The following is a 26,942-nucleotide window of genomic DNA, read 5'->3' on the forward strand; positions in this document are numbered from 1 at the left end:
GGCAAATGGGGAGAGAGTCAGAGTCAGTGGGGTGGGGGCGGGGGGGGAGAGGGGGGACAGCTGCAGCCACTGGACACAAGGTGGGGGCACAGCATGTGAGCTCACAGAAGGTGCTAGGGCATCTCCACTTAGGCCAACCCTTCCAGTTTTGCTCACTGGCACCTCAGTCCTGGTTTTTTAGGACCCAGGACCATCCTCCTTCCAGTCCAGCCCAGCCCAATCTAGCCAGATGTTTGGTGGGGGCAGCTGCCAGCTGGAGCAGCAGGCCCCTGCAGGCCCTGGGGAGCTGGTTGGACAGGCAGCTGCCTGGAGGTGGGCAGGCAGAGCTCCCGCTCTGGATTTGGCACCCCAACAGCACCTTCTCCAGATGCCTAGAAGTGGGTACACGGCAAGGGTGGTCCTCTGTCCTCCAGATGTGGCTCAGAGGACTTGGAACCCAAGGAATCTCCTCCCAACAACTGGCTTACCCATCTTCTGGAAGCCAGAGGCTGGAGGGCACAGAGGCCAAGGTGGGCCTACCCTCCGTGTAGCAGTAGGTTTGGATCTGCCGCTAACAGGTTGTGTGACACTGACCAAGTCTCTTCCTCTCTCCAGCCTCTGTTTCCCCATTTGTAAAATCATCTTTACAGGTCTTCCCAGCTCTGACACTTGACTCTCGTTCCAGGTGGTCTCCTAGCTCTGTGTGTCTGGCCCTCCTCTGCCAAATGAATCGGTCCGGAGGGAGGCAAGAAGCAGGCAGAGGCCATGTGCTTCCTCCTCCATGAGACTAAGAGGCTGCAGCCACACATGGAAACGTGTGTGTGAGACCCAGACATCCCAGCTTCTGCAGCTTGAAACTTGGCCTTTTCCCTGAAGTACAAAGAATGAAAGTGGAGGGGGGGAGGTTTACTGAGGGGCAAGAAGGTGGGGTGGGGGGGGGGGAAGGGAATGGAGAGAAAAGGGCAGATCCAAGAAGGCATAGGGAGGGAGGGAGATAGATGAGAATGATTCCCTCCAGGACACATGGTCTTGGCCCAGCTGGGCCCTCCCTTGGTGCTGCCAGTGCCGGCTGCCAGGCCGAGGGGAGGCCCAGAGGAGAGGAAAGCTGGGCAAAGGTGATGGAAGGTTTCCAGCCCAGCCTTGCCCAACTCTGCAGGGGCTCTCAGGGAGGGGGCTGTGACCCATGCAAGGCTCAGGGAGGCTGTTCCCTGCTCTGGCAAGGCCTACAGGCAGTTGTGAGGTTGTGAGGATTCAAAACAGCCCTCCCGGACTTCCCAAACCTTTCTGAAGGTAGGACCAACCTCAGATGTGACTGGGCGGGGTGAGCAGAGGGGCAGGATCATTTATGGATCACAGTCTGCCAACTAGGCCATATGCCCACTCTGTGACCCTGGGCAAGCCCCTTCCCCTCTCCCGACTTCCATTTCTTATCTGCCAAATTTGGGGGAGGGGTTCGAAACATATGACTGCCAAGGTTCTTTCCTGTTTCCACTGCAGGGGCGAGTGCAGGGTGGTGGGAGTAATGGAAGGAGGGGAGGGCAGGGCCCTGGTGGTGAGCCGCCTTCTCTGGAATCCCCAGTCTTTCCCCTCCCTACGGCTTTGCCGCTGAGGTCACAAAAAGCTGTGTCCCCAACCCACGTAAACACACATACACACGCACACCCACATTTACATTTACTTTTTTAATCTAGAGTCTCAAAAGATGACAAAGGCAGAGCCAGAAGGCATCTCCAGCTAGTCCACCCCTTCCCTCCTCCCTTTTTACAGGTGAGAAAACTGAGGCCCTGGTTTGGGATTTCCAGAGCCCGGGGTTTCCCGGCACTCCCACCCCCATCCCCGGCCACTCCAGAGCCTGCTGCCCGCCGGTCCGGGGCCGCCGGCTAGGGCTGCCTGGGACTCCCGGGGGACCCCGCCGTCGGGGCAGCCCCCAGGCGCGGCGCCGCCCAGCCTCGCCTCCAGGGGCCCGGCCGCGGCCGCCGCTGCGCACTCACGGGGGAGCCAGCGACCGAGGGCGGAGGCAGGGAGGGAGCGACAGAGGCTGGGAGGGGTGTTGGCGAGAGCTCGCGCGCTGTGTATGGTCTATCGGAGGCAGCTGACCTTCGAGGAGGAAATCGCTGCTCTCTGCTCCTTCCTGTAGTAACAGCCGCCGCCGCCGCCGCCGCCGCCGCCGGGAGCCCGGGCCGCGAGCGAGAGCCGCGGGGCTGACAGCCGGCCCCGCCGCCGGACGGCTCGGCGCCACCAGGTGGGTGGCCCGGCAGCGCGTCCCGAGCGGCGCACGCGGAGATGGGACGCTCGACTCCCGCCCCGGCCCCCCCGCGACCCCGGAGCCGGAACCCGACGGCCGGCCGGGGCGCGGGAACCGCTGTCCCGGACCGAGAGGGAGCCTGGGCGCGGGCGCCGGCGCGGGCGCGGACGCGGGACGCTGGCCGCGGACCGAGGGAGGGGGCCGAGGGTGGGCGCCGTTCCGGCCCGCAGAGGGCAGGGGGCGCTGTCGCGCTGGACAGTGGGAGACCGTGAGGCACGGCTTGGGGTTGGGGGGGCGGTCAAGGCGGCGTCTGTCACCGCAGCTCTCCCTTCTTAACCACCCCAGCCACGTGCCCGCGGGGACCGAGCCGTTCAGTGGGAGCCGTCGGTGCCGTTGCCCTAACTTTGGTCTGGAATGATACACACCCCTCCCGCCAGAAATGGGGACTCGGGGTTCGAGGCAGGGTGGGGGGTTCTTGCAGCCCTACCTAGAGGGCCCGTGGGCCTCCGCGTCAAGTTTCTCTTTCAGTTTTCTAGCTGTCCCCCTCTGGGGAAGCCCCGGTGGGGCGAGGGGAGAGGAAGAGGGGGGAGGGCACCTGACTTTCGAGAGCCCCTCCCCAAGCCTCCGCGGGTTCCTTGTTGGAGGGCAGAGCGGCCTTCCCCTCCTCACCGTCTTTCTTCCCGCACAGGAAAGCTTGTCTGTGGGAGGGGAGGGGCCTGGCCTGACCGCGGTCCAGGGACGGGTGGGCATGGCAGGGCCAGAGACAGGCCCAGCCCTTGCCTCTGTCGTGGAGACGCCTCTGCAGCCCTCCGCTCGCCCTAGGTGAACGGATATGGCGGGCTGGATCCAAGCCCAGCAGCTGCAGGGAGATGCGCTGCGCCAGATGCAGGTGCTGTACGGGCAGCACTTCCCCATCGAGGTTCGGCACTACTTAGCGCATTGGATCGAGAGCCAGCCGTGGTAGGTGCCCCTCCCCTGCGCCATGCTCTGCGGGTCCCTACCACCCACCCAGGCCCCTTGACCTTTAGCTCTCCTCTTTGTGGTTTCGAGTGATTCTAGTCCCGTCTGTCCCTCCGTGCAGAAGGGGTGGTGTCCCTGGGAAAGGGGAACAGGGAAATGGGACCCTGGGAGGGGAGAGGGGGTGATTCTGGACTCTGATGCTTATGGAGTTGCTGGGAACAAGGCTTGTGGGTTCTGGAGTGCCCTTAGCCTGGAGCCTGGGATTTCCCAGTACCTCTTGGTGCCTGACCTCCCTGCCCAAGGAAGCACAACAGTAGGCTTCTCTCCTCTGCCCTGCCCCAAGGGATGCCATCGACCTGGACAATCCCCAGGACCGAGCCCAGGCCACCCAGCTCCTGGAGGGCCTGGTGCAGGAGCTGCAGAAGAAGGCGGAGCATCAAGTGGGGGAAGATGGGTTCTTACTGAAGATCAAACTGGGGCACTATGCCACTCAGCTCCAGGTGGGTGTGAAGGCTGGGTCATCAGCAGGGAAGCAGTGTCTGCCTTCTCTTTCCAGCCTCAGAGCCCCTGGGTTTTTTCCTGGCCTGGTCACTGACTCACCATGTGACCCTGAGCTAATCGGCAACTTTTCTGCTCTTCAATTTCCCCCACCTCCTCTTTCTAAATCAGACCTGTCAAATTCCCTTACCATACGACAAAGCAAGGGGTAGGGTGTGTTTGTCCCCAAGAAGAGGAAGATGGGCATTCTAAACAGATCGAGCAAAAAGGATGGAGGTGGACTGAGTCCAGGTTCCTTTGCTGGAGAAAAGAAGACTGACAGCTCCTAGAAATGAGGGAATGAGTGAGCGGGGGAGGGGCAGAGAGAGAGGGAGACACAGAATCTGAAGCAGGCTCCAGGCTCTGAGCTGTCAGCACAGAGCCCGATGCAGGGCTCGAACCCATGAACTGTGAAATCATGACCTGAGCTGAAGTGGGACGCTTAAGCTGAACCGACTGACCACCCAGGCGCCCCCTCCTAGGACTCTTTTAAAGGTGGGAGGACCGCTGAAGTCTGTAGTTGGGTAGGAGAGGAACAGAGTTGCCCTGGAGGCAAGAGCTGGATAAAGGAAGCTTTAATGAAGGATTTAGATGCAAGAGGAACCTTCTCCTACACTGGGGGTTTAGGGGAGGAAGGGGGAGGAGTATAGAGGAGAGAGAAAGTTTCTGTGGAAGCAGGAAAAAGGTGTAGGTGATAAAATAATCACAGTCAAGCATTTATTGGAAGTTAACTTGTATTTCTTAGAGAGCTCTTCTTAAATGCAAGCAGCAGGGTGCCAGGGAAATAAAAAGTCCATCCCAGAAGAGGGAGGAAACAGGAGAAAGCTGGAAGAGGAAAGCAAAATAGGAACCCAGGGCCAGGCGTATGGTAGAAAGTACGTTGACCTTGGCATTGGGTGCCGCAAGTCTTGAGTCATCTGCAAACCCGTTTGCCTCTGGGCAAGTACTTAACCTCTCTGAGCATCAGTTTTCTCATCTGCAAAATGCGGATAATAGTTTCTGTGTGTGTCATACTGTCTATATAGTCAAAGGAGATGGCAGATTGGAAGTGCGTTGTAAACTGTGGGTTTCTAAACCAAATGTGAAGATCTGGGAGGGGAAATCGAGTCAAGGAGAGATAAAGATGTCTGTTGACGGCTCCTGAGGTTTCTCAGGGAAAGCCAAGGCAGAGGCTGGAGGAGAGGAAGGTGGTGGGGAGCACGTGGCACTGTGATGGCATAGTGGGAGTGGCGGGTAGCCAGTGGTAACTGCCATTGGGTTCTTTCAGAACACGTATGACCGCTGCCCCATGGAGCTGGTCCGCTGCATCCGGCATATTCTGTACAATGAACAGAGGCTGGTCCGAGAAGCCAACAATGTGAGTGTCCCATGGGTGTGGGGAGAAGAGCTGGGAAGTCCTTCCACACGCCTTTTTCTCTAGACACAACTGTGTGGGTTTTTTTTTTTAATGTTTATTTTTGAGAGAAAGAGAGAGAACAGGGGAGGGGCAGAGATAGAAGGAGACCCAGAATGCAAAGCAGGCTCCAGGCTTTGAGCTGTCAGCACAGAGCCCGACACGGGACCCAAACTCATGGCCAATGAGATCACGACCTGAGCCAAAGTCAGACGCTTAACCAACTGAGCCACCCAGGTGCCCCAACACGACTATGTTTTATAAACGCTGGCAAGACAGCACCAGGGAAATAAGGGACATGGACAAGTGTGAGAAGCAGCAGTGCATGAAGGTACAGTCCCTGGCTTCATGCCCCGGGTTGGCCACTTACTAGCAGTGTGACTTGAGCCTCTGTTTTTTCAATTATAAATGGGGATAGTAATAGTATCTACCTTGTAGAGTTAGTGTCAGGATTAAATGAGATACTGTGTGGGCCAGGGATAGACAGACCAGTGAAACAGAAGAGGAAGCTCTACACACACACACACACACAAACACACACACACACACACACACCTGGAAATTCAACCCACGTTATAGATGGCATCACAAACCACAAGGGAAAAGATTTATCATTTTTTTTAATGTTTATTTTTGAGAAAGAGAGAGCATGAGCAGGGAAGGGGCAGAGGGGGGGAGGGCAGAGGATCTGAAGCAGGCTCTGCACTGACAGCAGAGAACCCGATCTTGCTTGAATGCAAGAACCATGAAATCATGACCTGAGCCAAAGTCAGATGTTCAACCGTTGAGCCACCCAGGTGCCCCAAGATTTGTGATTTAATAAATGGTGCTGGGGGTGGTGCTCCTGGGTGGCTCAGTTTGTTAACCGTCCAACTCTTGATTTCAACGCAGGCCACGATCTCACAGGTTTGTGAGATCAAGCCTGGTGTTGGGCTCCGTGCTGACAGTGCAGTGCCTGCTTGGGATTTTCTCTCTCCCTCTTTCTCAGTGCCCCTCCCCTGGTCTCTCTCTCTCTCTCTCAAAAAGCAAATAAACATTAAAAAAAAAAAATGGTGCTGGGGTCAAAATTAGAAATGTTCTCCGGTGGTGCCTGGGAGGAGACATGGGACTTTCTGTGTCAGAAGAGCTAACCCTGGCAAGCTCAGAGGCGAGGCCCAGAGAGGCAGAAAGGGCCTCACCCCCCAAACTCTGCAATCATGAAGGCATTGAACACCTGCTCGGACAACAGGACAAACATTTTATTATCTGCAGTAAAGCCAGATGACTTTCACAAAATGACATCACTCGGTAAAGACCAGAGAATAGTGCCTGGAGCTTATTTATTTGTTGTGGTGGACACCGATTTCAGGAATTTTCCAGTTCATCCAGTAAACATTTATGGAGGTCGTGGCTAGGACTAGAGAAACAGATGAAGGCCCAGTTCCCACCTAAAAGGAATTCAAGAAATGATAGATTCTCTAGGGGTAAGCTGGGTACTAAGGAGGCACATATGGAAAAAGTACCTAACTCTGACTGGGGCAGCCTGGCAGGGGGATGTCCTGGGAGGACAGGGACGTCTAAGCTATGGGGGTGGGGGAGGGAAGGGGAAGAAGAAAGAGACAGGAGCAAAAGTAACAAAGTATATGTGTGGGCAGGAAGGCAGGAACCATCTTAACACATTTGAAGGATTGCAGGAACCCCACCCCCCACCCCGCCCTGTCGTCCTGGGGAGAAGGGGGCCACCTGGGGAACCCCAGTGGGTAAAGCCAGAGAAGAGGCAGAAGGCAGGTCACAGAGTCTTTTGGGAAAACTATTGTGTCCCTTATTGACTTATTGCCACCACAGAGCTATCTGTAAACATATGAATGAATTTAGCTCCAATTAAGAACTACCTGTCTATGTACAGGTGTTGTCATGGTCAGGGGGGAAATGATTCCTTCTCCCAACCATCATGCTGTTCTTGAGAACCTTTGATTTTGGTTCCACCTACCCCTTGGGGATTTTGTGGTACACAAAATAGACAAGGTCCTAGCACCTGGGGAGCTTACATCTTAGTGCATGGGGGCAGACACGAAAGAAAGAAACACATATAAAATCAAGACACTTTCAGATAAGAGTGGTGTTATTTTAAATTGGCCCATCAGGGAAAGTCACTCTGAAAGGGTGCCAGTTGAAATGCCCCCCTTGGGAAGCTTTGGTGCCAACATGTTCCAGAGTAATGGAACAACAAGTGCAAAGGCCCTGAAGCAGGAACGTGTTTGTGTATTTCGGAACAGAAAGTAGCCGGTGTGCTTGGGCAGCAGTGGAACTGGGAGTGGAGTAGGCAGAGGCTATCAGCTAGCGCAGTGGAGGCTGTGGAAGGAGTTTGAATTTTATTCTGCGAATAGTTTACTGGAAAGACCCTGAAAACTTCGTCTCCCCTCAGCCAGATGTTGAAGGAATAGATCAGACTAGGTCACCCACATGGCCAGATCCAAGAAAGTGTTATTGGTACCTTCCCTGTAACTCCCCTCAGTTACAAGAATGTCTTGAGTGAGGACACAGATGATGTGCATTCACACAGCTTTGTTCCCCACTGTGTCCCCAGCATCTCACATGGTCCATGGCATTGGATCGCTGAGTGAATGTGGAATGAGGGGTCATCATCATTAGTAGGAAAACCCCAGGTTTCCTGCTCCTGGGACATACTGAGTTTTAGTCTCTCCAAAGAGAGTTTAGGTGGACCCTGTTTGGGCGAGTCTGGTGGAGGCCAGGACCACACTAGAAATTTCTCTGTGCTTTATGAAGTTGCCATAATCTGCCAGGTCACCTGCTTCCCTCCTTCTTTCCAACTCCGCACCAATTCAGGCAAATGACTAGCCTTCCGACTCAAATTACCCTTACCTCTTACCCTAGATTTGAACTTTGCAGTCCAAAGTATTAGCGCTCCCCAAGGCCTGAGGTTTTCTGCCATCCTCACTGCCCAGCTCACTGCTGCCCACACTCTCCCCCTGATGTCCCCAGGGTAGTTCTCCAGCTGGGATCCTGGTGGACGCCATGTCCCAGAAACACCTCCAGATCAACCAGACATTTGAGGAGCTGCGACTGGTCACACAGGACACAGAGAATGAGCTGAAGAAGCTGCAGCAGACTCAAGAGTACTTCATCATCCAGTATCAGGAGAGCCTGAGGATCCAGGGTGAGGCCAGGGCCGCCTGGGTGGTGTGTGTTGTGAGGACAGGAGTGACAACCACTTTGTGAGCTCCTGCAGGGTTGGGGCAGTGTCAGCGTCTGTCTTCATAGAAACCTTACCCAAAGCTTTAGAGAAGTAATGGACCCTGTGATTGAACCTGTGCTGTGGGCCAGGCTTCGGGCCAAGCCCTTTGCGTGCATTTTTCAATCCTACCTTTACAACAGCCCCAGGAAGTAGGTAGCTGTATTATCCCTATTTTGCAGATGATAAAACTGAGGTTCCAAGAGAACAAGTAATTTGGCCCAGATTGCTTATAAGTTGCAGAATTGGGGGTGCCTGGCTGGCTTAGTGGGAAGAGCGCGCGAGTCTTAATCTCAGGGTTATGAGTTCGAGCCCCATGTTGGCTGTAGACTCTACTTAAATAAATAAACTAAAAAAATAATAATAAGTTGCAGAACTGGATCTCAATTACAGATATGTCATGAAATCCCTGCACTTTACTAAATAATATTCTCTCCCTAATTGTCGGTATTCAGTGACTACCTCAGTGAATGAATGAATATGGACAAAGTGTTTCCCATTCAGGGGAGGACTTAGGTTGGGAGTCTCCTCGTTGAACCAGGCTGGGGACAGGCAGAACTCCAGAAATGCCCTTTCTTGAGCCTCCCTGATAGGAGATGGAGCTGGAGGGAAGAGATTACAGTGGAAAATTCTCCTGTCTCCTAGGGCTGTAGTTTGCCAACGGCTGTCATGATAAGCATGTGGGGAAACAAAATTTAACTCAGAGCCAATTAACTTCCGGTATAATTTGAGAAGACTTGAGACAGGGCCCATCTTCCCCCAATTCCAGACTGACCCCAGAGCTGTTCCATCCCAACCTAGCGAGAATAGGAAAGTATCAAGTGGCCTTTGCTTTTGTTCCTCTTTCTGTACCTTCTTAAGATAAAACCTTAGGTCATTGACTTTACACCTTTCTTCTTTTCTGATAGGTATATTTAGAGCTTTAAATTTCCCTCTAAGCAATGCTTTAGCTACATCTCATGATTTTAGATACGCTGTACCTTCATAGTTACTCAGTTTGAAGTATTTTCTCTCTTTTTCTAAGAGATTTTATTTTTAAGTAATGTCTACACCCGACGTGGGGCTCAAACTCACAATCTCAAGATCAAGAGTCACATGCTCCACTAACTGAGCCAGCCAGATGCCCAGTTTGAAATATTTTCTAATTTCTTTTCTGAATAATTATTTTACCCCACATTATTTAGAAGTGTATTGTCTCTTAGAACTATATATTTGGGGTTCCTTTTCTAGATGTCATATCATTGATTTCATTTGCTTTTTATCATTGAATTCCACGATTGTCAGAGAACATACTCTGTATGATCTCAATTCTTTTAAATTTAACGAGACTTGTTTTATGGCACAGCTTATACTCTAGCTTGGTGAACATATCTTTTGGGCTTCAAAAGAATGTATGTCTCACAGGTTGTTTCATTTAAAAGTAGCAATTTTAGGGGCGTCTGGGTGGCTCAATCCTTAAGCATCTGGCTCTTGGTTTCTGCTCAAGGTTCCTGAGTTCAAGCCCCACCAAGCTGATAGTGTGGAACCTGGGATTCTCTCTCTCCTTTTCTTCCTGTCCCTCCCCTGCGCACCTGTGCTCTCTCTCTTTCTCTCTCTCAAAATAAGTAAACTTAAAAAATATATTATATTTAATATTAGTGGACTAAACACCTCATTTAAAAGCAGAGATTGTCAGAAAGCACATGAAAGCAAGACTCAACTATATGCTATCTACATTTTAAATTTTAATTAAAAAATTATTTTAAGATTTTTTTTTTTTAATTTTTAAGTATTTTCTATACCCAACATGGGGTTCGAACTCACAACCCCAAGATCAAGAGTCACATACTCTACCCACTGAACCATCCAGGTGTTCCTACATTAAAATGTTTTAAATGTTTATTTATTTTTGAGACAGAGACAGAGAGACAGAACACAAGCAGGGCAGGGACAGAGAGAGAGGGAGACAGAATCTGAAGCAGGCTCCAGGCTCTGAGCTGTCAGCACAGAACCTGACATGGGGTTCGAGCTCACAGACTGTGAGATCATGACCTGAGCAGAAGTTGGCCACTTAACCGACTGAGCCACCCAGGTGCCCCTTAAATAAAAAAAAAAACATGTATAAAGATATTCTGTGCCAAAATAGAATAAGAAGTCTAGGGTAGTCATATTAATACCTCACAAAGTGTACTTCAAGACAAAAAGTATTATCAGAGATGAAGAAGGACACTTAATAATTATTAAGGTATTAAAAAGATAATAAATTTCTATGCATCTAATAACAAAGCTTCAAAATACACAAAGAAAAACTATTTAAAAACTATTTAAATACTATTTAAGCTCTCCTCCTTTCCCTGCCCTGTTAGTTTTTTCAATACTCTGGGTTCCTCAACAGATTGCCTAAATCAAAGTAGATGTTGAGTAAAAGTTGGTGGGATGATTCTAGCATGTTTTCTTCCATCTGAATCCATCTCAGACTGACGCAAGAGAAAGGGTGGCCCTCCTCCTAGATTAGGGAACGGGAGAATTCAGGCTATTAGTTCTACCCAAAGCCTTTGGTTGATAGTACTTCCAATCCTATTCTTGGGTTTTCTGTTTCCTATTTATGGATATGGGTTTGATTCTGGTTTGGGTTTGTACCCATCACGCATGTCAGTTCAGTCTCATGTATCAAGTTCACCCATCAGAAACACAGGCTATCATCTGTTTGTGCAAGGGGAGGCTCAGCTCCCTCCAGTGGAGCAGAAATTGCCTCATGTCTGCTGGCCTCCCTCCCAGAAGCTTCTGCAAGTGCCAGGAGAGACCGAAGTGAGTCACCTGCATAGGGAGGTTGGGCCCAGGTGTGGGGCTCACCACCACCTCCCTGGGGGTGGGGCCAGGATTTCCGAGGTGGCTCCAGACTGCTCTGCTGTGTTCCAGGCCTGGACAGTATTCTCTCTCAGTCCCCGAGAGTGGACTCCAAACCGTATTTCCAGTTGTCTTGTAGCTCTGGGCTTTTCCTGGCTGTCTAGAGTTGCTTTAGTCTGTGAGTCCCAGCTTGTGTGTCCAAGAGGCAGGACCTAGGTCAGTGTGAGAGGGCCCTCAGCGGCCTGCCAGGAACTTGCCTAAGACGTGGTGATGCTCACCTCCTCTTGACTCAGGCCCAAGTAAGGACACTGGAAAATTCTTTTTTTAAAAAATTAGATAGACCCCACACCCAACATGGAGCTTGAACTCACAACCCTGAGATCAAGAGTTGCATGCTCTATGGACTGAGCCAGCCAGGCACCCCGACACTGGGATATTCAAATAGGTGATCGGCAAGGCGTAATAACCCCAGCATTTAGGATAGTGGTTACCTTTGGAGGCAGGGACGGATGTGCAAGCAGGGAAGGATGTACAGGTAGTTTTCAACGTGGAAATGTTTGATTTCTTTTTTTTTTTTTTAATGTTTTGTTTATATTTGTGAGAGAGAGAGAGCATGCATGTGCACGCAAGCGGGAATGGGACAGAGAGAGGGGGGCAGAGTTTCCAAAGTGGGCTCTGTGCTGACAGCAGGCAGCCCGATGTGGGGCTAGAACTCACAAACCATGAGATCGTGACCTGAGCCAAAGTCAAACGTTTAAACGACTGAGCCACCCAGGCACCCCGAGAAATGTTTGATTTCTTTAAGCCGGGTTACTGAAAGACAGGTGTTCCTTGCATCATTCTTTCTGCCTTCCTTGAGTCTTGAGAATTTCATAATAATGTTTTATAAGAGGGTACTGAGGCCTCACCGACTCCCCTTTCCTGCCATGGATGAGCTTCCCAGCAGCTAGTGTGGAGAGAATCTGCCTCCCTCTCTGGCACCCTTGGGTGCTAGAACCTTCCCTCTCCTGAGAGGATCTTGCTGCTTTCGTGTTGCCAGTGGGCCCTGGACATTCTGTCTCCCCGTCTCCCTCGCCTTTTCCCTTTTGCCCCTTCTCTTTCTGTCCCTTTCCCTCCCTCTCCCTCTCCCTCCCTCTCCCCCTCTCTCCTCTCTCCCCTCTCTCCCCTTCTCCCCCTCTACCCCTCTCCCCTTCTGTCCCTCTCCCTTCCTTGCCCTTTCTCCTCATCTCTCTCTCCCTGTCCCTCTCCCTTTCTCTCTCTCTCTCTCTCCCTCTCTCTGTCTCTTCCTCTCTGTCTCCTTCCAGTTGGTCAGCTGAGCTCACGGTGACCCAACCTGGACAAACAAACACGTTAGGCACCTCCCAGCACCTAGAGAAATGCCTTCTTCCCTAGGAGAGACTGCTGTGCTCCCGGGGATGGGACAAAGCTGGAGATGGGACAAAGCCAGCAGGCAGGGGCTGCCCTGAGGGGGCTCTGATGTGTGGGGTGGGGCTGAGCGGCTACTGGTCTCTGTCACCCTTTAAGCCTGCCCTGGGACCCCCTAACCAGTAAGGACACGCTCATCCCTGCAGCGTGTGCGTGCCGGGCAGTTCCTTGAACGTGTTCTGTGTTCCCACATATTTAGTCCTCAGCCACCCACCGAGACAGGGGCCAGGATTCTCCCATTTTGCACATGGGCAAACTGAGGCACGGAAGCGTGATGCACGAGTTCACCCAGTTAGTAAACGGTGAGGGCACACATCAAACCAGGCAGTGAGGCTCCAAGCTGGACCCCGTGTGGCGTGAGGAGGTCTGGGCAGCCAGCTGTGTAGACTGAGGTGGGAGGGGAGGCCGTGGGGCAGGATCCTCCTCAGCTATACCCTCAGGTTTCCACCTACACACCCCCAGGAGGGGAGATCAAAGGCGAGAGGCCAGAGACCAGAGCCTGCTCATCTCTGGCACCCTTGGCTGCCAGAAGCCCAGCTTGCCATCGGTCAGATGTGTCCCTTGAGGGTCTGGCCTCCAGAACAGGTGTGTGCGTTCCCCTGGGCTTCCTGCAGGAAGCTGGGAGATGATGGTCATGGGTGTCCTGTCCCCTCCTCTAGCTCAGTTTGCCCAGCTGGCCCAGCTGAATCCGCAGGAGCGCCTGAGCCGGGAGACGGCCCTCCAGCAGAAGCAGGTGTCCCTGGAGGCCTGGCTGCAGCGGGAGGCCCAGACGCTGCAGCAGTACCGTGTGGTGAGTGGGATCCGCGTCCTCTCCTCCCAAGCCTTGAGGTGCACATCCCAAGGGGCGCGGGGAAGCCGAGAGAGGGCGAGAGCCAGGAAGAGAGCAGGCCCCAGCAGAGCTGGAGGCCAGATCGTTCTCTCCCGTGGGGGGCGTGTGAGGCAGAGCAGGTTGGGAAGAGGGGAAGGCCTGGGCCTGGGGCCTGGTCCCTGGCCCCCAGCCCTGCCTCCCGAGGCCTGCAGTTGGGCGTGTTCTCCCCACTTGCCTTCAGGAGCTGGCCGAGAAGCACCAGAAGACCTTGCAGCTGCTGCGGAAGCAGCAGACCATCATTCTGGATGATGAACTGATCCAGTGGAAGCGGCGGCAGCAGCTGGCGGGGAACGGAGGGCCCCCCGAGGGCAGCCTGGATGTGCTGCAGTCCTGGTAATGGTGTGTGGGGGGGTGGCGGGGGGCAGGAGGGGGCGGCAGGGGCTGGGAGTGGTGCAACCAGCTGCTCGTTGTGCCTCCTGCGTTTCCATGAGCAGCCGGCTCCCTCTGTCCTGCGGCAAGACTTAGTTCACTAGGGGTTCTGGTTCCTGATGCGGACTTTGGGGCCCCCGTCTGTGCCCCCTGCCCAGGAAGGGAGTCACCGTGCTGGGGAGTGGGGCAGGGCTGGGTGTGCAGAGTGAGCTCGGGCCGATTGGACCCAGTTCAGGCTTGCTGCCTCTGTATTTCTCTGTGTTTCTGGAAGGCGGGCGCTCTGCTCCGCTCCGCTCCGTGGTCGGGAGTGGCGGCTTAGGTGCAAAGCGTTCCTGGGTGAGGGTGGAGCTGGGTCTTGGGGCGTTCTCCTCAGACCGGAGCCTCCCAGCCTCGAGCCTGGGGGATGGCGTGATGCCATTGTCCTCCCGTTGGCCTGGGGCTCCCGTGCAGGTGCGAGAAGTTGGCCGAGATCATCTGGCAGAACCGGCAGCAGATCCGCAGAGCTGAGCACCTCTGCCAGCAGCTGCCCATCCCTGGCCCAGTGGAGGAGATGCTAGCTGAGGTCAATGCCACCATCACAGACATCATCTCAGCCCTGGTGACCAGGTAATTCCTGCCTCGGGCCACACCCAGCCCCTGTGCGGTTGGCATGGGGGAGGCAGGCGGTGCTTTGCTGATGGTGGGGGTGAGGGTGGGTGGGCTCTTGCTTGAGTCCTTGTCTCTGTTTGCCTCGGGTCCCCGTCCCCGCTCTGTCCTCAGTTGCTTTAGCTGCTTGGTGTTGACCTTGCCCAGTTTCTGTTGTGGACACCATGTGGACTGCCCTTGTCCCCCGCAGCCCATGCCAGCTGCTGAGTCGTTTCACTGCCTCCCCTCCAGCCATCTCCTCTGACTCTCAGTGGCCTCCCTGGGAACAGGGGCGGTGCCATGTGCCTTCATTTGCCTGCTGAGCCCCGGCAGCCTCCCTCCACAGGGGAGCCAGACCCTGTGCCCTGAGCCGGCATCATGTCTGGTGTGGTCACTTGTGTCCCCGCAGCACATTCATCATCGAGAAGCAGCCCCCTCAGGTCCTGAAGACCCAGACCAAGTTTGCAGCGACGGTGCGCCTGCTGGTGGGCGGGAAGCTGAACGTGCACATGAACCCCCCCCAGGTGAAGGCCACCATCATCAGTGAGCAGCAGGCCAAGTCACTGCTCAAGAATGAGAATACCCGCAAGTACGTGTGACCCCTTCCCTGCCTTCCCCTCCCCAGGCTCTGGACTGGGATCTCAGATCTACTCTACAGCTAGGGTCCTGGACATTGGGGACAGCCTCCCTCACTGCAGCCATGGACCAGTGTCTCTCCAGTTCATCCCATCTGTCCTGTTGTATACTTTGTTCTGCTTGACACATAGTAGGTCAACGTGGGTTAAACTGTTGGGGTGTTCAAGTCCTTGGGCTGATCACTGGGACGTAGCTGCAATCCGTGCAGAGTCTGGCTCTGTGGTCACCCAAGCCAGCAGAGCAGGCATCAGTCATGAGAAATGTAGTGCGTTGGACAGGAGAGATGTAGGGCTCTGTGGAAGTGAGATTGGTAGTTGTGGGGCAGAATGATAGTCTCTGGACGCAGGACCAGTGAGGGTGGCTAGTGAGAGCGTGTGGAGAGAGGAGAGGGAATACCTTCAGACACAGAGAACATGGGCCTTGTCTGGAAGGAGAGCATAGAGCAGGTTGGCGCGGCTGGAGAACCTGGGGTCCAGGGATGAGGGCCGGCCCCCCACAAAGGATTCAGGGAATGAATGAACGGACGAATGAATGAATGAGGGAGTGAATGAGTCAAGTGGGAGACCTGGTCCCATGCGTTGAATGTCTATTGTGGGTTCTGGGAATGGGATGATAAAGAAAGCGAAGAGGTTCTCACTCTCTTAGAGCTTACAGTTTGGCTGGGGAGGGAGATAGTTATATGCTTTTCGAAATATGGTGGTGTCAAAACGTGATAGATTCTCGAAAGATAATGAAAACAGAGTGATATCATAGTGTCTGGATAGATGTGCCATCACCACCCGGGTGGTCAAGGAAGGCCTTTCTGAGGAGATGTTTGAGTTGAGACCTAAACCAGAAGGTCAGGAGTTTCTGGGCAACGGGAAGAGCAGGTGCACAAGTCTTGAGGTAGCAGCAAGTGTGCATGTTCAGCAAACAGACAGGCAGCATGGCTCGGTCCTGAGTGAGGGGAGAGGAACCCACTGAGGCCAGGGAGCTGGGCAGGGTTTGACCATGACCATGGGATACTTGTGGGCTATGGTCATGGTTGTTGTTGTTGTTTTTTGTTTTTTTGTTTGTTTTTTAGAGAGAGAGGGCACAAGCGAGCAAGGGGCAGAGAGAGAGAGAGAGAAGCAGGGCTCACCCGAAGCGGGGCTCAAGCTTACCTGATGAGGGGCTTGAACTCACCAACCCTGAGATCGTGACCTGAGCCCATCTGATGCTTAGCCAATTGAGCCACTGAGACGCCTCTGTTTTTTTTTTTTTTAATGTTTATTTTGAAAAAGAGAGAGTGCACGAGTTGGGGAGGGGCAGAGAGAGAGAGAGAGAGAGAGAATCCCATGCAGGCTCTGCACTGTCAGCACAGAGCCCGATTCTGGGCTCGATCTCACGAACTGTGAGATCATGACCTGAGCCGAAACCAAGAGTTGGATGCTTACCCGACTGAGTCACCCAGGTGTCCCATGGTTTTTATTTTAAGTGCACTAGAAGCTGCCAGAGGGCCCTGAAGACCCCCACGTCAGTTCCAATGCTGAGGGAATTTTTAACCTAATGACAGAGGCCCAGACTTTGGGTAGACTTGGAAGACTTTGCTGTACCCTCAGGTTAATGAGAAAGTAAGCCCGAGTCACGGCGAGGAACACTCTCAGGGGATGGGGCAGGGGCTGCTGGCAGGGCTTTCTGGCATGAACATCTGGCTGAGGGAGCGCATAGAGCCATGCTCCTGGCCTGGGGCCCATGTGGCGATGGGGCTCCCCTGTCCTTCACAGCGACTACAGTGGAGAGATCCTGAACAACTGCTGTGTGATGGAATACCACCAAGCCACCGGCACCCTGAGCGCGCACTTCAGGAACATGGTGAGGACAGGGCCTGAGCCCTGGAGGGAGGGTCTGCCCAGGGCTGAGTGCTCATAACCAGCCGCTTCCTCCTCGTCCCCCTCTGACCTCCCACTCTGCAGTCACTAAAGAGAATTAAGCGTGCTGACCGGAGGGGCGCAGAGTCTGTGACGGAGGAGAAGTTCACAGTCCTGTTTGAGTCTCAGTTCAGTGTCGGCAGCAATGAGCTTGTGTTCCAAGTAAAGGTGAGGCCCCGCTTCTGCCAACCCCCGAGGTCACCCAGAAAGATGAAGACCCACCTGAGGCCACCTGGCTGGTTTGGGGAAAGCCAGAGAGCTCTGAATCCTCACACGGTCACGGACCATTTAGCCGTGAGGCTGTCAGAAAGCCTGCTCGCTAGGTTATATAAGCTGGCACCAGCCACAGAACTTAGGCCATGGACCAAGAAGAAATGTGTTCTGGTTTTTTTTGTTTGTTTGTTTTTGCTTTGGTTTTGTTGGGAGGGCCTGTGGGTGGGATTGTGGGTGAGGAGCGAGGGCTGGGAGTCTTGCCTACGTGAGGGCAAGGTGATGGTCGTGTGCCTTCTACGTTCACTCCTTTGCCATAGACTCTGTCCCTTCCCGTGGTTGTCATCGTTCATGGCAGCCAGGACCACAACGCTACCGCCACTGTGCTGTGGGACAACGCCTTCGCTGAGCCGGTGAGTACTCGTGGGACCGCCACTTCTGCCCCCTCCAGGCCCTAGGAGTCTCCCTGCGTCAGCCCCAACCACTTGGGGCCCTGCTGGGTGGTCCCCTGCCAACCCCAGGGCCACACCAGAGCTGAGTGAGTTGAGGTGACGGGCAGCTGGTGTGAGTGCGCTGCCCGTGGCATGTCCTCGGCTCCATCTGGGCTCCCGGGACTCGGGACTGGGATCTCCTGGGTCTGTGAGCTTACTCAGCCTTTGGGCTCTGGTCTCTGATCTTCCTTTGGCTTGTGTTTTGGGTCCCTGATCTCTGTCCCGGACGCCTGGTCTGGGTCTCTATCACTGCGTGTCTAGCCCCTCTGCCTTTCTTTTGCTTGTGTTTGTGTCGCCTTTGCTGAGTCTGTCTCAGTCCCTTCTTGCATCTCGTGGTATCTGTGTATCTGAGTGTGTGTGTAAGTATTTCCTACGCCTTCAGTCTGCCTTTTCTTCTCTCCCTCGCAGGGCAGGGTGCCATTTGCCGTGCCCGACAAAGTGCTGTGGCCGCAGCTGTGTGAGGCGCTCAACATGAAATTCAAGGCCGAAGTGCAGAGCAACCGGGGCCTGACCAAGGAGAACCTCGTGTTCCTGGCACAGAAACTGTTCAACAGCAGCAGCAGCCACCTTGAAGACTATAATGGCATGTCCGTGTCCTGGTCCCAGTTCAACAGGGTGAGGGACGCGCCGCCAGACTGGGACCAGTCTTTCCCCACCTCACAGACAGGTTACTGGCTTTGGCCAGCACCCCATCCTTCACCCCCAACTGCCCTCTCCTACAACCGGGAGAGACGAGGGCTAGTACCCCAAGGAATGGAGGCAGGGGGCAGCAAGAAAAACGCACTCAGCTCTGAGAGCCAAAGCAGAATAATGGAAGGAGCTGGGGGGCTGGGAGTCAGGATCCTTGAGTCCCTGTCCTAGATGTGTTAACTAAGTGGCCAGGCCCTTCCCTTCTCTGTGCCTCAGTTTCCCCATCTAAACCTTTGAGCAGAAATGACTTCGGAGGTCTTGCCCAGCTTGGACAATTCTAGGCAACTCCTACCCGCACCCCTGTGTCTGAAAGGCAAGAGGCAGTTTCCCCTCTCGTCCCTAAGCTACAGGTTGGGGGCCATGTCCATTTATGGACCGCTGGAGTGCTGGGCAGGTAGGATGAGGAACTGGGAGAGGGTATTTGTGAGGACAAGAGGGCACTGTTTCCTGGGCCACCTGTGACAGCGGGGCCACATACCCTGACTTGGGGTATCCTGGGGGCTCTCAGGAGAACTTGCCGGGCTGGAACTACACCTTCTGGCAGTGGTTCGATGGGGTCATGGAGGTGCTGAAGAAGCATCACAAGCCTCATTGGAATGACGGGTGAGAAGCGGAGGGGCCTGGGGGTTGGGAGGGCATGGGCTCAGGGGACACGGGCTGCTGGCCCGGGAGTGACACTGTATGCTCCGTATTTCTAGGGCCATCCTAGGTTTTGTGAATAAGCAACAGGCCCATGACCTGCTCATCAACAAACCCGATGGAACCTTTTTATTGCGCTTTAGCGACTCTGAAATCGGGGGCATCACCATTGCCTGGAAGTTTGACTCTCGTGAGTGCCCTACTTTGCCCACACTCTAGCCCAGGAGCCCTGACGACCATTTCCTTGCTTCCCATTCTCCACCAGGCCTGCATCCTTGGAGGGTTCCCCAGGGGAAAGATCAAAACAGACCTCAAAGTAGAAGAGTGTTGCTCAGAAATACATTCCCTTTCTACTGTTTTCCATTGCGGAGAACCTAAGATCACTGGCCCCGTAGCCTCTGGAGTTGCCAGGGGACGTCTTCAGCAGTTCTGAGTTCTCCCTTCTCTGCCCTGCCCTAGTCTTGCTGGTATCGACTTGCTTGGTTTGCCGGGTAGAATGTTCTTGCGGTCACTTACTCGCCTTATGCCCAGGAGCACAAGACAAGGGGGAGGGTCACAGAGCAGGCTAGTAAAGGCCCAAATGTCTCTGCAAGTCAGATCTCAAACCCCATCGCCCTGACCCTCCTCTTGAGGGCGGTGAGTGGTGGGAACGAGCTTGTCCTTTTCACAGCTGACCGCAACCTGTGGAACCTGAAGCCGTTCACCACGCGGGACTTCTCCATCCGGTCCCTGGCTGACCGGCTGGGGGACCTGAGCTATCTCATCTATGTATTTCCCGACCGACCCAAGGATGAGGTCTTCTCCAAGTATTACACCCCTGTGCTCGGTGCGTCCTGCCCTGATACTCCCGAGCCCTTCCTCAGCCCGTGGACAGAGCTCTCGGGGGCTTAGGCAGCCGTGACTCCTCAGAAGAAGCCAGGGGCCATTTCCCCCAGGGGGGCTGGGTCCATGGTTTGGTGCCGAGCACGTGGAGAGGGTATCGGGGCTCACAACTGAAGAGGGCAAACAAAGCTTCTGACCCGGCTTTCTCCCCAGCTGGGTGGATTCTCACGTCTGCACCCCTGAAGGAGGAGGCTGCCCCACTGGCAAAGGAAGGGGGGGTAATCATACCACAGATAGTGCACAACTCCCATCTTAATCAGCTGCTCTCACGGCTCCCCACCCTCAAACCTACCTGTAAGGGGAGAGTAGGAAGCAAAATGGACAGGTTTTTCTCCTTCAACCTGTCCCCAGTCCACTGTTGGGTTTGCTGCTTTGTGTTGATCCAGTTTCCTCGACAGGGGTGGGGCGGGGAGAGAGAAAGCAAAGGACCAGAAAAGGGAGCAGGAGAAGGGATGAGATTGAAGCCAGAGTTCTGGGTGGCCGTCAGGCTGGGTCCACCAGCAGGTGTTTATGGGAGTCTGTGGGAAATCTCATCCCCGCTGAGCCCCGGCAGTGGTGCGGGTGGGAGACCGACTTCATGGGGTAGGTTCCCCTTCCTGGGAGCGCCCAGACACTTTGGTTCTCATCACCCACCCCCCCCCCCGCCACTCCCCCCACCCCGGCAGCTAAAGCGGTGGACGGATACGTGAAGCCACAGATCAAGCAAGTGGTCCCTGAGTAAGTGTCCAGGGTCCAGCCCTGGTCTCCTGCTGCCTCCTCTCTCTTCCCCCTGGGTTCCCCTCACTGTTCACTGCTGCCCCTCCCGCTCACAGGCCCGGTGGGGCCCAGCACCCCCTGGCCCCCTGAAACCTGGCTCAGCCCTGGAGAGGGAACTGAGCTTAGTCTCAATGGGACCAGGACCCAGGACCCCACTCCCGCAGCCGGACCCCCAGACCCAGGGGGCGCTTTGTGCTTCCACACCCCAAAGAGATGTAAACATGCCCCCTGAGCCCTCCCCAAGTCAGCCGCTGCCCTGAGGTCACTGAGGCTTCTCCTGTTCCTCCTGCAGGTTTGTGAATGCGTCTGCAGACTCTGCCGGGGCCAGCGCCACCTACATGGACCAGGCCCCCTCCCCAGCCGTGTGCCCCCAGGCTCATTATAACTTGTACCCACAGAAGTAGGTTGTGTTCTCTGGGGCTCCGCAGGGAGGAGCTGGGGCTGGGGCTGTGTTCTCTGGGGCTCAGGCTGGGCCCTGGGGGGCTGGTGGACAAAGGGACCCAGAGCTCCTGTAGGTCTGAGACCACCCAGGCCAGGCACCAGCATATGCCCCGGTACAGGGAGGGAGATCAGCTGGTAAAAAGCATAGAGAATAAGCTGTATATAGCAAGGTCCTCACTCCTGGTGCTGACTAGCTGTGTGACCTTGGGAAAACTATTGAACCTCCCAGATGCTCTGTTTCCTCATCTTTAAAATGGGGGCAAGAATACCTTTCACATGGGATTGGGGTCAGGATTGAGGTAAAGCATTTAGCTCAGGTGAGGCTGTTGTAAGGACGGCTACAGACGGGATGGTTGTTCTTAGGAGTTGAGTGTTAACAGGGTATTAATTGCTTCTCTCTGGAGTTCCCAAGGTAGAGAATTAATTCTCTTCTGGGCTGTGGGTGGCCCCAGCTGGATGTCTAGGTACCTGGGACATACAAGCTACAGTGGGATGATGACCGTAGGCTCGAGGGTCACAAAGACTGCAGTTCCAATCCTGACTCCGTTTGCCAGCCAGGGGGCCCTGAGCAAGTTTCCTACCCTGGTCGAGCCTCAGTTTTCCCCTCTGTAAAGTGGACTAAATACCCATCTTACAGGTGGCTAAGGATTGGGGCAACGTGGTTAAAAGGCCACTGTAGACAGCCTATGACTGAATGGAATGGCGTTGTGGTGGGCAGAACTCCCTGACCCAACCGCCTCGTTGTGCAGAGGAGGAGAGGGACAGGGACAGGGGAGATGAACTCTCTGAGCCCACTCAATGAGCCAGCGAAAGTTGAGACTAGCGCTTGAGTGTCTCCCGGTGAGCCAGTGACTGACGTTTTCAACTTGGAAATGGTGGTGGTGTCCAGCCAGAGCCGGTCCTATTCCCATGAGGCTGTGGTCTGAGCGGGGAGCGGGCCAGGGCCTGTGACGCATGCCAGCTCCCTCCGACCTCCCGCTCTCTCTCTCTCCCAGCCCTGACCCCGTCCTTGACCAGGATGGAGAATTTGACCTGGATGAGACCATGGATGTAGCCAGGCATGTGGAGGAACTCTTACGCCGCCCGATGGACGGTCTGGACCCCCGCCTCTCCCCGCCTGCTGGTCTTTTCACCTCTGCCCGAGGCTCGCTCTCGTGAATGCTTGAATCCCCCACTTCTCTTTGGGAACAACGCTCAGTGTGAGGGGTTCATATGAACTGTGATGTTAGCATTGCTGTGCATACTGATGCCTCTGCTGGCAGCACATGTGCAGGTGTGTGTGTGCACGGGCGCACGAGGTGGGCCTGCCTTGCCTTGCCCTCTGGGTACGTGGTTGCGGCGGCACCACCACCTTTCTCTTCAGATCAAGGCATCCCAACAGCCCGCCGGGCCCATCTCTGTTGTGGAAGGGGGCTCAGCTTCCTCTGCTCGATGCAGGCAAACCTATTCCACCGCCGGGGCCTTTACTGCCTAGCAGCTGTTTGAATGAAATTAGTCAAGAAGGGGCACGGAGACAGGTTACTGTCTCTAAGCTTAAGTTTTGCTCCTGAGTTAGAAGCTTTGCCTCCCAAATGCGCGCATACGCTTTTATGTACGTGCATCTGTTCTCATGCACGTGTGTTGGTCTATTGATTCTTTCGCTCGGGAGGCTGGGGTTCAATTTTGTGTAATATTTTATACTTCACATAATGAATATGGACTCGAGACTTTTTGTGAATGGAGAGCTTATCTAGACCACGGCCCTCACACAGCGCAGATGGGTCATTTGAGTCTGGGTCTTTCAGAGCTGCTCTGAGTATGTAGCTTCTTAGCCTCCTGGCGTCCAGCCAGGAGACTTGGGCGTCCCATCTGTGGTGCTGTTGCCCGGTCCTACTATCTCTTTTCAACCGCTATCCACCCCCCCACCCCCGCCCCGTGCACCCGGCCCCAACCTTCTTTCCCCGACTGTCTGCAACCTTGGTTGCAGGAGAGGTGGGAGAGGGGCAGGGACTGGTCTAGGCCATGGCAGGCAAACAGGGGCCCAGGGACTTTGCAGGGTGGATCCCCTCCCCTCCTGGAAAAAAAACCTGCCGCAAGAGACAGCCGCAGACCAGCCGCACGCTGCCTGCCTGTGGAGCCTGGAGTGAGGGGTAAAAGCTGATCTCGTTCCCCCTCTGCCTGGAACAGGCCTCGTCACAGTCGCAGAACGTTGAGGTCTGAGAAGGCCTTGCTCCCGACCTCACGAGCTCCTCCCTCTGGGGCAGCAGGTGGCGGGCGGAAGGTTGAGTCTCAGGTTTAAACATCTCTGAAGGAAGGTGGGGACGAGAAGAGGGATTCTTGTGTACTTTGTACATAGGCCACCAGTGTTTTTGAGTAAAGTATTTTTTTCATAAATTTGCTGGTGTGGCTCTTAGTTGGGCAGCCTTGGGTAGTGTGGGGGGCGGTCACTGGAGCCAGAGTTATTTTCTTCCCTCCCGTGTGGCTGATGCCATACCCTGTACTCTGCTCCCTTTTCTGTGTGTCAAGGGTGCCCACCACCCCTGGAACGCCGTCTGTGCTTCTCAGGAGACGAAACTAGGGTTTGAGGCCTGGGGAAAGGTGGGGCAGGAATTCTGGGGTGGAGGCAAAAACCGTGCTTGGGGCTCGCCTTATCAGCTGCTGCTATAAGCAATCCTGAAGTCTTTGGCCCAGGGCCAGGCCAGTGCCAGGGGCAGCAGAGAACCTCACCGTGTTCCCTTCTCCCCGGGCCTCTTCCCGGACACCAGCAGGTGGCACCATCCCGTTGCCACCAGCGTCTTTCAACCGGCCAACCAGCAACCTACCGGGAGGGAAGGAAGTTGGGCCAGGAGGATGGTCTCCCCATTTGGGCCCCCTGGCACGCCGCCGCTGCTGGTCCAGGGGAGGTCACTGAGGCCCTTGGGGGAGCGGGCTGGGGAGCCAGGACCTGCTGGTGAGGTTTCTTCAGAGCTCAAAGCAAGGGAAGAGGGGTTTGCAGTCTGCCCGAAGGAGGCGTAGGGGCCCAGCGAGGGGGCTGGCGGGGGTAAGGAGGCAGGGAAAGCAGCCGCTAATCTCCCCTTCCATCTCTGCAGGGGGAGGCGGCTGGCTGCTATCTCACGCAGCGGCGGTCTCCATGGCACTCGGCACAAGGGGAGGGGGTGGGGAGACAGCCGAGTGGGCGCGTTGATGTCTGTGAATTATCACCACCCGCTGCCACGCTGCCGGAGGCAGCCCGTTAAGTGCTTACGTCCATCCCCACTGAGAGAACTGAAGAGAGAGTGATAATGGAACAACTGTGGAGGGGAGGCCTTGGGTGGGGTGGGAGTATCTACACCCCAAGCCCCCTTTGGTAGCTTATCTGACCCCAGACAGGTTGGTGCAGCTTGCGAAGGCCCGAGGAGAGAGTGGGGGGAAGGAAGAGGGAGCAGGGAGGCCTCCCCGGAGACCTTTGTGCAGAAAGAGTACAAACCTGGCTCCTCCCGTCACCCCTTACCTGGAAGCTGCCGGCTGACCTGAGATGGGGGTGGCACCATGCCCCAGAGCTGGGCCCCAGGGCGTGGGCTAAGGTAGCAGCCTGGGAGCAGGGGCAACCTGGGAGCAGGCTCAGCCTGGGTGTGAGGCCCCCCCCAGAACTCAGGCAGGGGAAGGGGACTCGCCAGCAGCCAGAGGCAGAGCTGCCACGCCCTCAGACAGTTCCTATATAACTTTTATTTCTGGAAGTTAAAGTAGATACAGCAATATACAAAACAAAAACAAAAACTCCACAATAATATAAATTTTTACACTATGAAGTATACATTGGAATTTGACGCAGTGACCGGGCCAGTGGCATACAAACCACTGCGCCGGCAGGTTGAGCCATCTATGGGAACCACTTGGCTGGGCGGGGGACGGGCAGGGGGAGACAGTGGAGAGAAAGTGGGCAGGTCCTGGAGGGCTCCGTTCTTTTAGGGAGGGGCCAGTCTCTGCCCCTCTCAGAACTCTTGCTACTATCAGAGTTAAAACCTGATACACATGCTACCTCAAAGCCATGAACGTTACAATATCTGCTCCAGAGGAGCCTGGATCCTTGCCCCAGGTCCCTCTGATCTAAATCTCTCAATTTCTGAGTTAAGCTTATTATAAACTGAAGAGTGTTGCTGGAGAAGGGAGAGCTCTGTACTACCTCCCAACTGTTTCTAGGCAGGACGACAGGGATGGCCGAGCGCAACCTGTTTGTCTTGGAGAGAAGGTCCTCATCCCCTTAATTCTGAAACTGGTGAGTGTGGGTAAAACAGCGCTCCACAGAAACTCTGACCGACTGAGATAAGGTGGTCTGGGACCACCCAAGCTAGTCGGGCCTCTGGATTGGGGTGTGTGTGTGGGGGGGGGGGTGGACCAAATATCAGAGACCATGAAGTGTTTCGAAATGCACAGTAAATGGGAGCTGTTCTCCCTCATCCGCGGGGCCTCAATGGGGAGGAGATGGTCACCAGCACTGGGGGGAGGCCGAGGTGCACACCCTCACACGAGGGACAGACTTCAAGTTTATCACTAAGCCTTTGCCCCTGGGTTAACCACGTGAAGTGATTAAAGGTGCCTCGGGAAACCACCAAGAAACCAGGATAAAAACCATATTCCCTGAGCTCAACTAGACCCTTGGCTGGGGCCCCACAGTCTGAGTCATGTTCGATCTCTAACTCTCACCTTCTTATTCCAGGATTCCTAAAGCAAACAGGACAAGGGGGCCTTCAGACACCGGAAGGAGCCATACACAAGGGGGGTCAGGTGGAGAAGGAGGAAGGATCATCCCATCCCTTATAAGGCACCCACAGGAACAACTCAGGCTCTGGAACAGGAGCACAAGTCCAGGCAGACGGGGGACAGGTTGTAAGCACTCCTCTGCGCAGCCTTACCTACTAACAGGCCGACACATTAAAGGGGAAAATAAAAACTTTGTTTATTAAAAAAAGTCTAGAATGTTTCGGTTGTCCTTCAACCTTCCTATGTCAAAACCAAAGGCCAAGCCACAGCTTCAGATGTCTTTTAAAGAGCTGGATCTGAAGCCCATTTCCGGATTTCTATAAATTATCAGCCTGAAGAAAGCTGAATGCCTAAAGCACCAAGAAGGCTACTGACTGAGTTTTCTTAAATACAGAAAAGGCTATGCCGATACAGTGTTTTTTTGCCCTTGAAAAAAAAATTTTTTTTTTTTTTTTTTTTTTAATTTAAAAAGAAACCTCGGGGCTGTGAAAGTCCTATCTTCTATTTGGATGTTAGCAAGGTTAAAAGTGCAATGTCAGCAGTAGCACAGCTACAGGCAGCCTGTGGCGGCCGCTCGCAGGAGCAGGCGGAGGGCTGTGCGGGCACCGGGAGGCACTTGTCTAACAACGCAAGCTGCTGAGAAAGGAGGGCAGGGGAGCAAGAAAAGACAAGAACGTTTCCTTTCTCCCCCTCTTGCCACCCCTTCCGCATCCCCTGATGGCCGTCTCAGAGAACACGTTTCTTATTTGCATTTAGGTCAAAGCGTATCACTCACATTCATTCATTTCTCTATTGTGAAAAGTGCCCAGGTCGCTCAAAGGTAGCAGGAGTAGGAGATTTAAAAAAAACAAAACAAAACAAAACAAAAAACCCAACAAAACAAAATCTGGAAGCACAGAGTTAGAGGAGTTTCAGACGATCTGGGGGTTGGCTGTTTAAGGGGTGGTGGGACACAGGGAGGTGCCTCCGTCATCTCTGTCTGCAGCCTCAGCCCGCCGCTCCTCACATTGGGGAGGTGGCGCACTCCGAGGTCAACTCCATGTCGAACGTGAGGGATTCTGGGGGGGGAAGACCGGGAGAGCCAGTTCAGTTGCCTGAGCCCCAACAGCTGGCAGGGCACCCCCGTCCCCC

General features: G+C 54.6%; 2 protein-coding genes across 11 annotated transcripts in view; one reads left to right on the top strand and one right to left on the bottom strand.

Moving 5' to 3' along the window:
* Positions 1 to 1,689: 1,689 nt before the first annotated feature.
* LOC122205911 (signal transducer and activator of transcription 5A-like) lies at positions 1,690 to 25,853 on the top strand. 6 transcript variants are annotated; one of them, XM_042914532.1, is made up of 21 exons: positions 2,122 to 2,221; positions 3,047 to 3,184; positions 3,528 to 3,684; positions 4,989 to 5,078; positions 8,097 to 8,271; positions 13,257 to 13,387; positions 13,647 to 13,798; positions 14,285 to 14,440; positions 14,868 to 15,047; positions 16,840 to 16,927; positions 17,029 to 17,151; positions 17,514 to 17,606; positions 18,093 to 18,299; positions 18,883 to 18,977; positions 19,073 to 19,203; positions 19,684 to 19,839; positions 20,561 to 20,612; positions 20,944 to 21,051; positions 22,088 to 22,185; positions 25,251 to 25,326; positions 25,768 to 25,853. In XM_042914532.1, exons 2-20 carry the CDS (start codon positions 3,057 to 3,059, stop codon positions 25,313 to 25,315), a joined length of 2,385 nt encoding a protein of 794 aa, XP_042770466.1. In that variant the 5' UTR covers positions 2,122 to 2,221; positions 3,047 to 3,056; the 3' UTR covers positions 25,316 to 25,326; positions 25,768 to 25,853. The 6 variants fall into 6 exon arrangements, 5 of the variants coding, with proteins under 5 accessions (XP_042770465.1, XP_042770466.1, XP_042770464.1 ...); XM_042914531.1 differs by lacking the exons at positions 2,122 to 2,221; positions 25,251 to 25,326; positions 25,768 to 25,853 and adding exons at positions 1,690 to 1,746; positions 24,161 to 24,828; XR_006196297.1 differs by lacking the exon at positions 25,768 to 25,853 and having other exon boundaries at positions 22,088 to 22,365; positions 25,251 to 25,321.
* Positions 24,757 to 26,942, bottom strand: part of STAT3 (signal transducer and activator of transcription 3) — a 69,447-nt gene continuing 67,261 nt past the window's right edge. For all 5 annotated transcript variants that reach the window (XM_042914542.1, XM_042914540.1, XM_042914541.1 and 2 more), the window contains one exon: positions 24,757 to 26,869. Coding sequence is in view for 3 of the 5 variants with exons in the window: in XM_042914540.1 (XP_042770474.1) it covers positions 26,814 to 26,869 (56 nt within the window). In the remaining 2 variants the exon portion in view is untranslated. The remainder of the gene's footprint in view (positions 26,870 to 26,942) is intronic.

Source organism: Panthera leo, chromosome E1 (assembly GCF_018350215.1).
Source record: "Panthera leo isolate Ple1 chromosome E1, P.leo_Ple1_pat1.1, whole genome shotgun sequence".
Lineage (NCBI taxonomy): Eukaryota > Metazoa > Chordata > Mammalia > Carnivora > Felidae > Panthera > Panthera leo.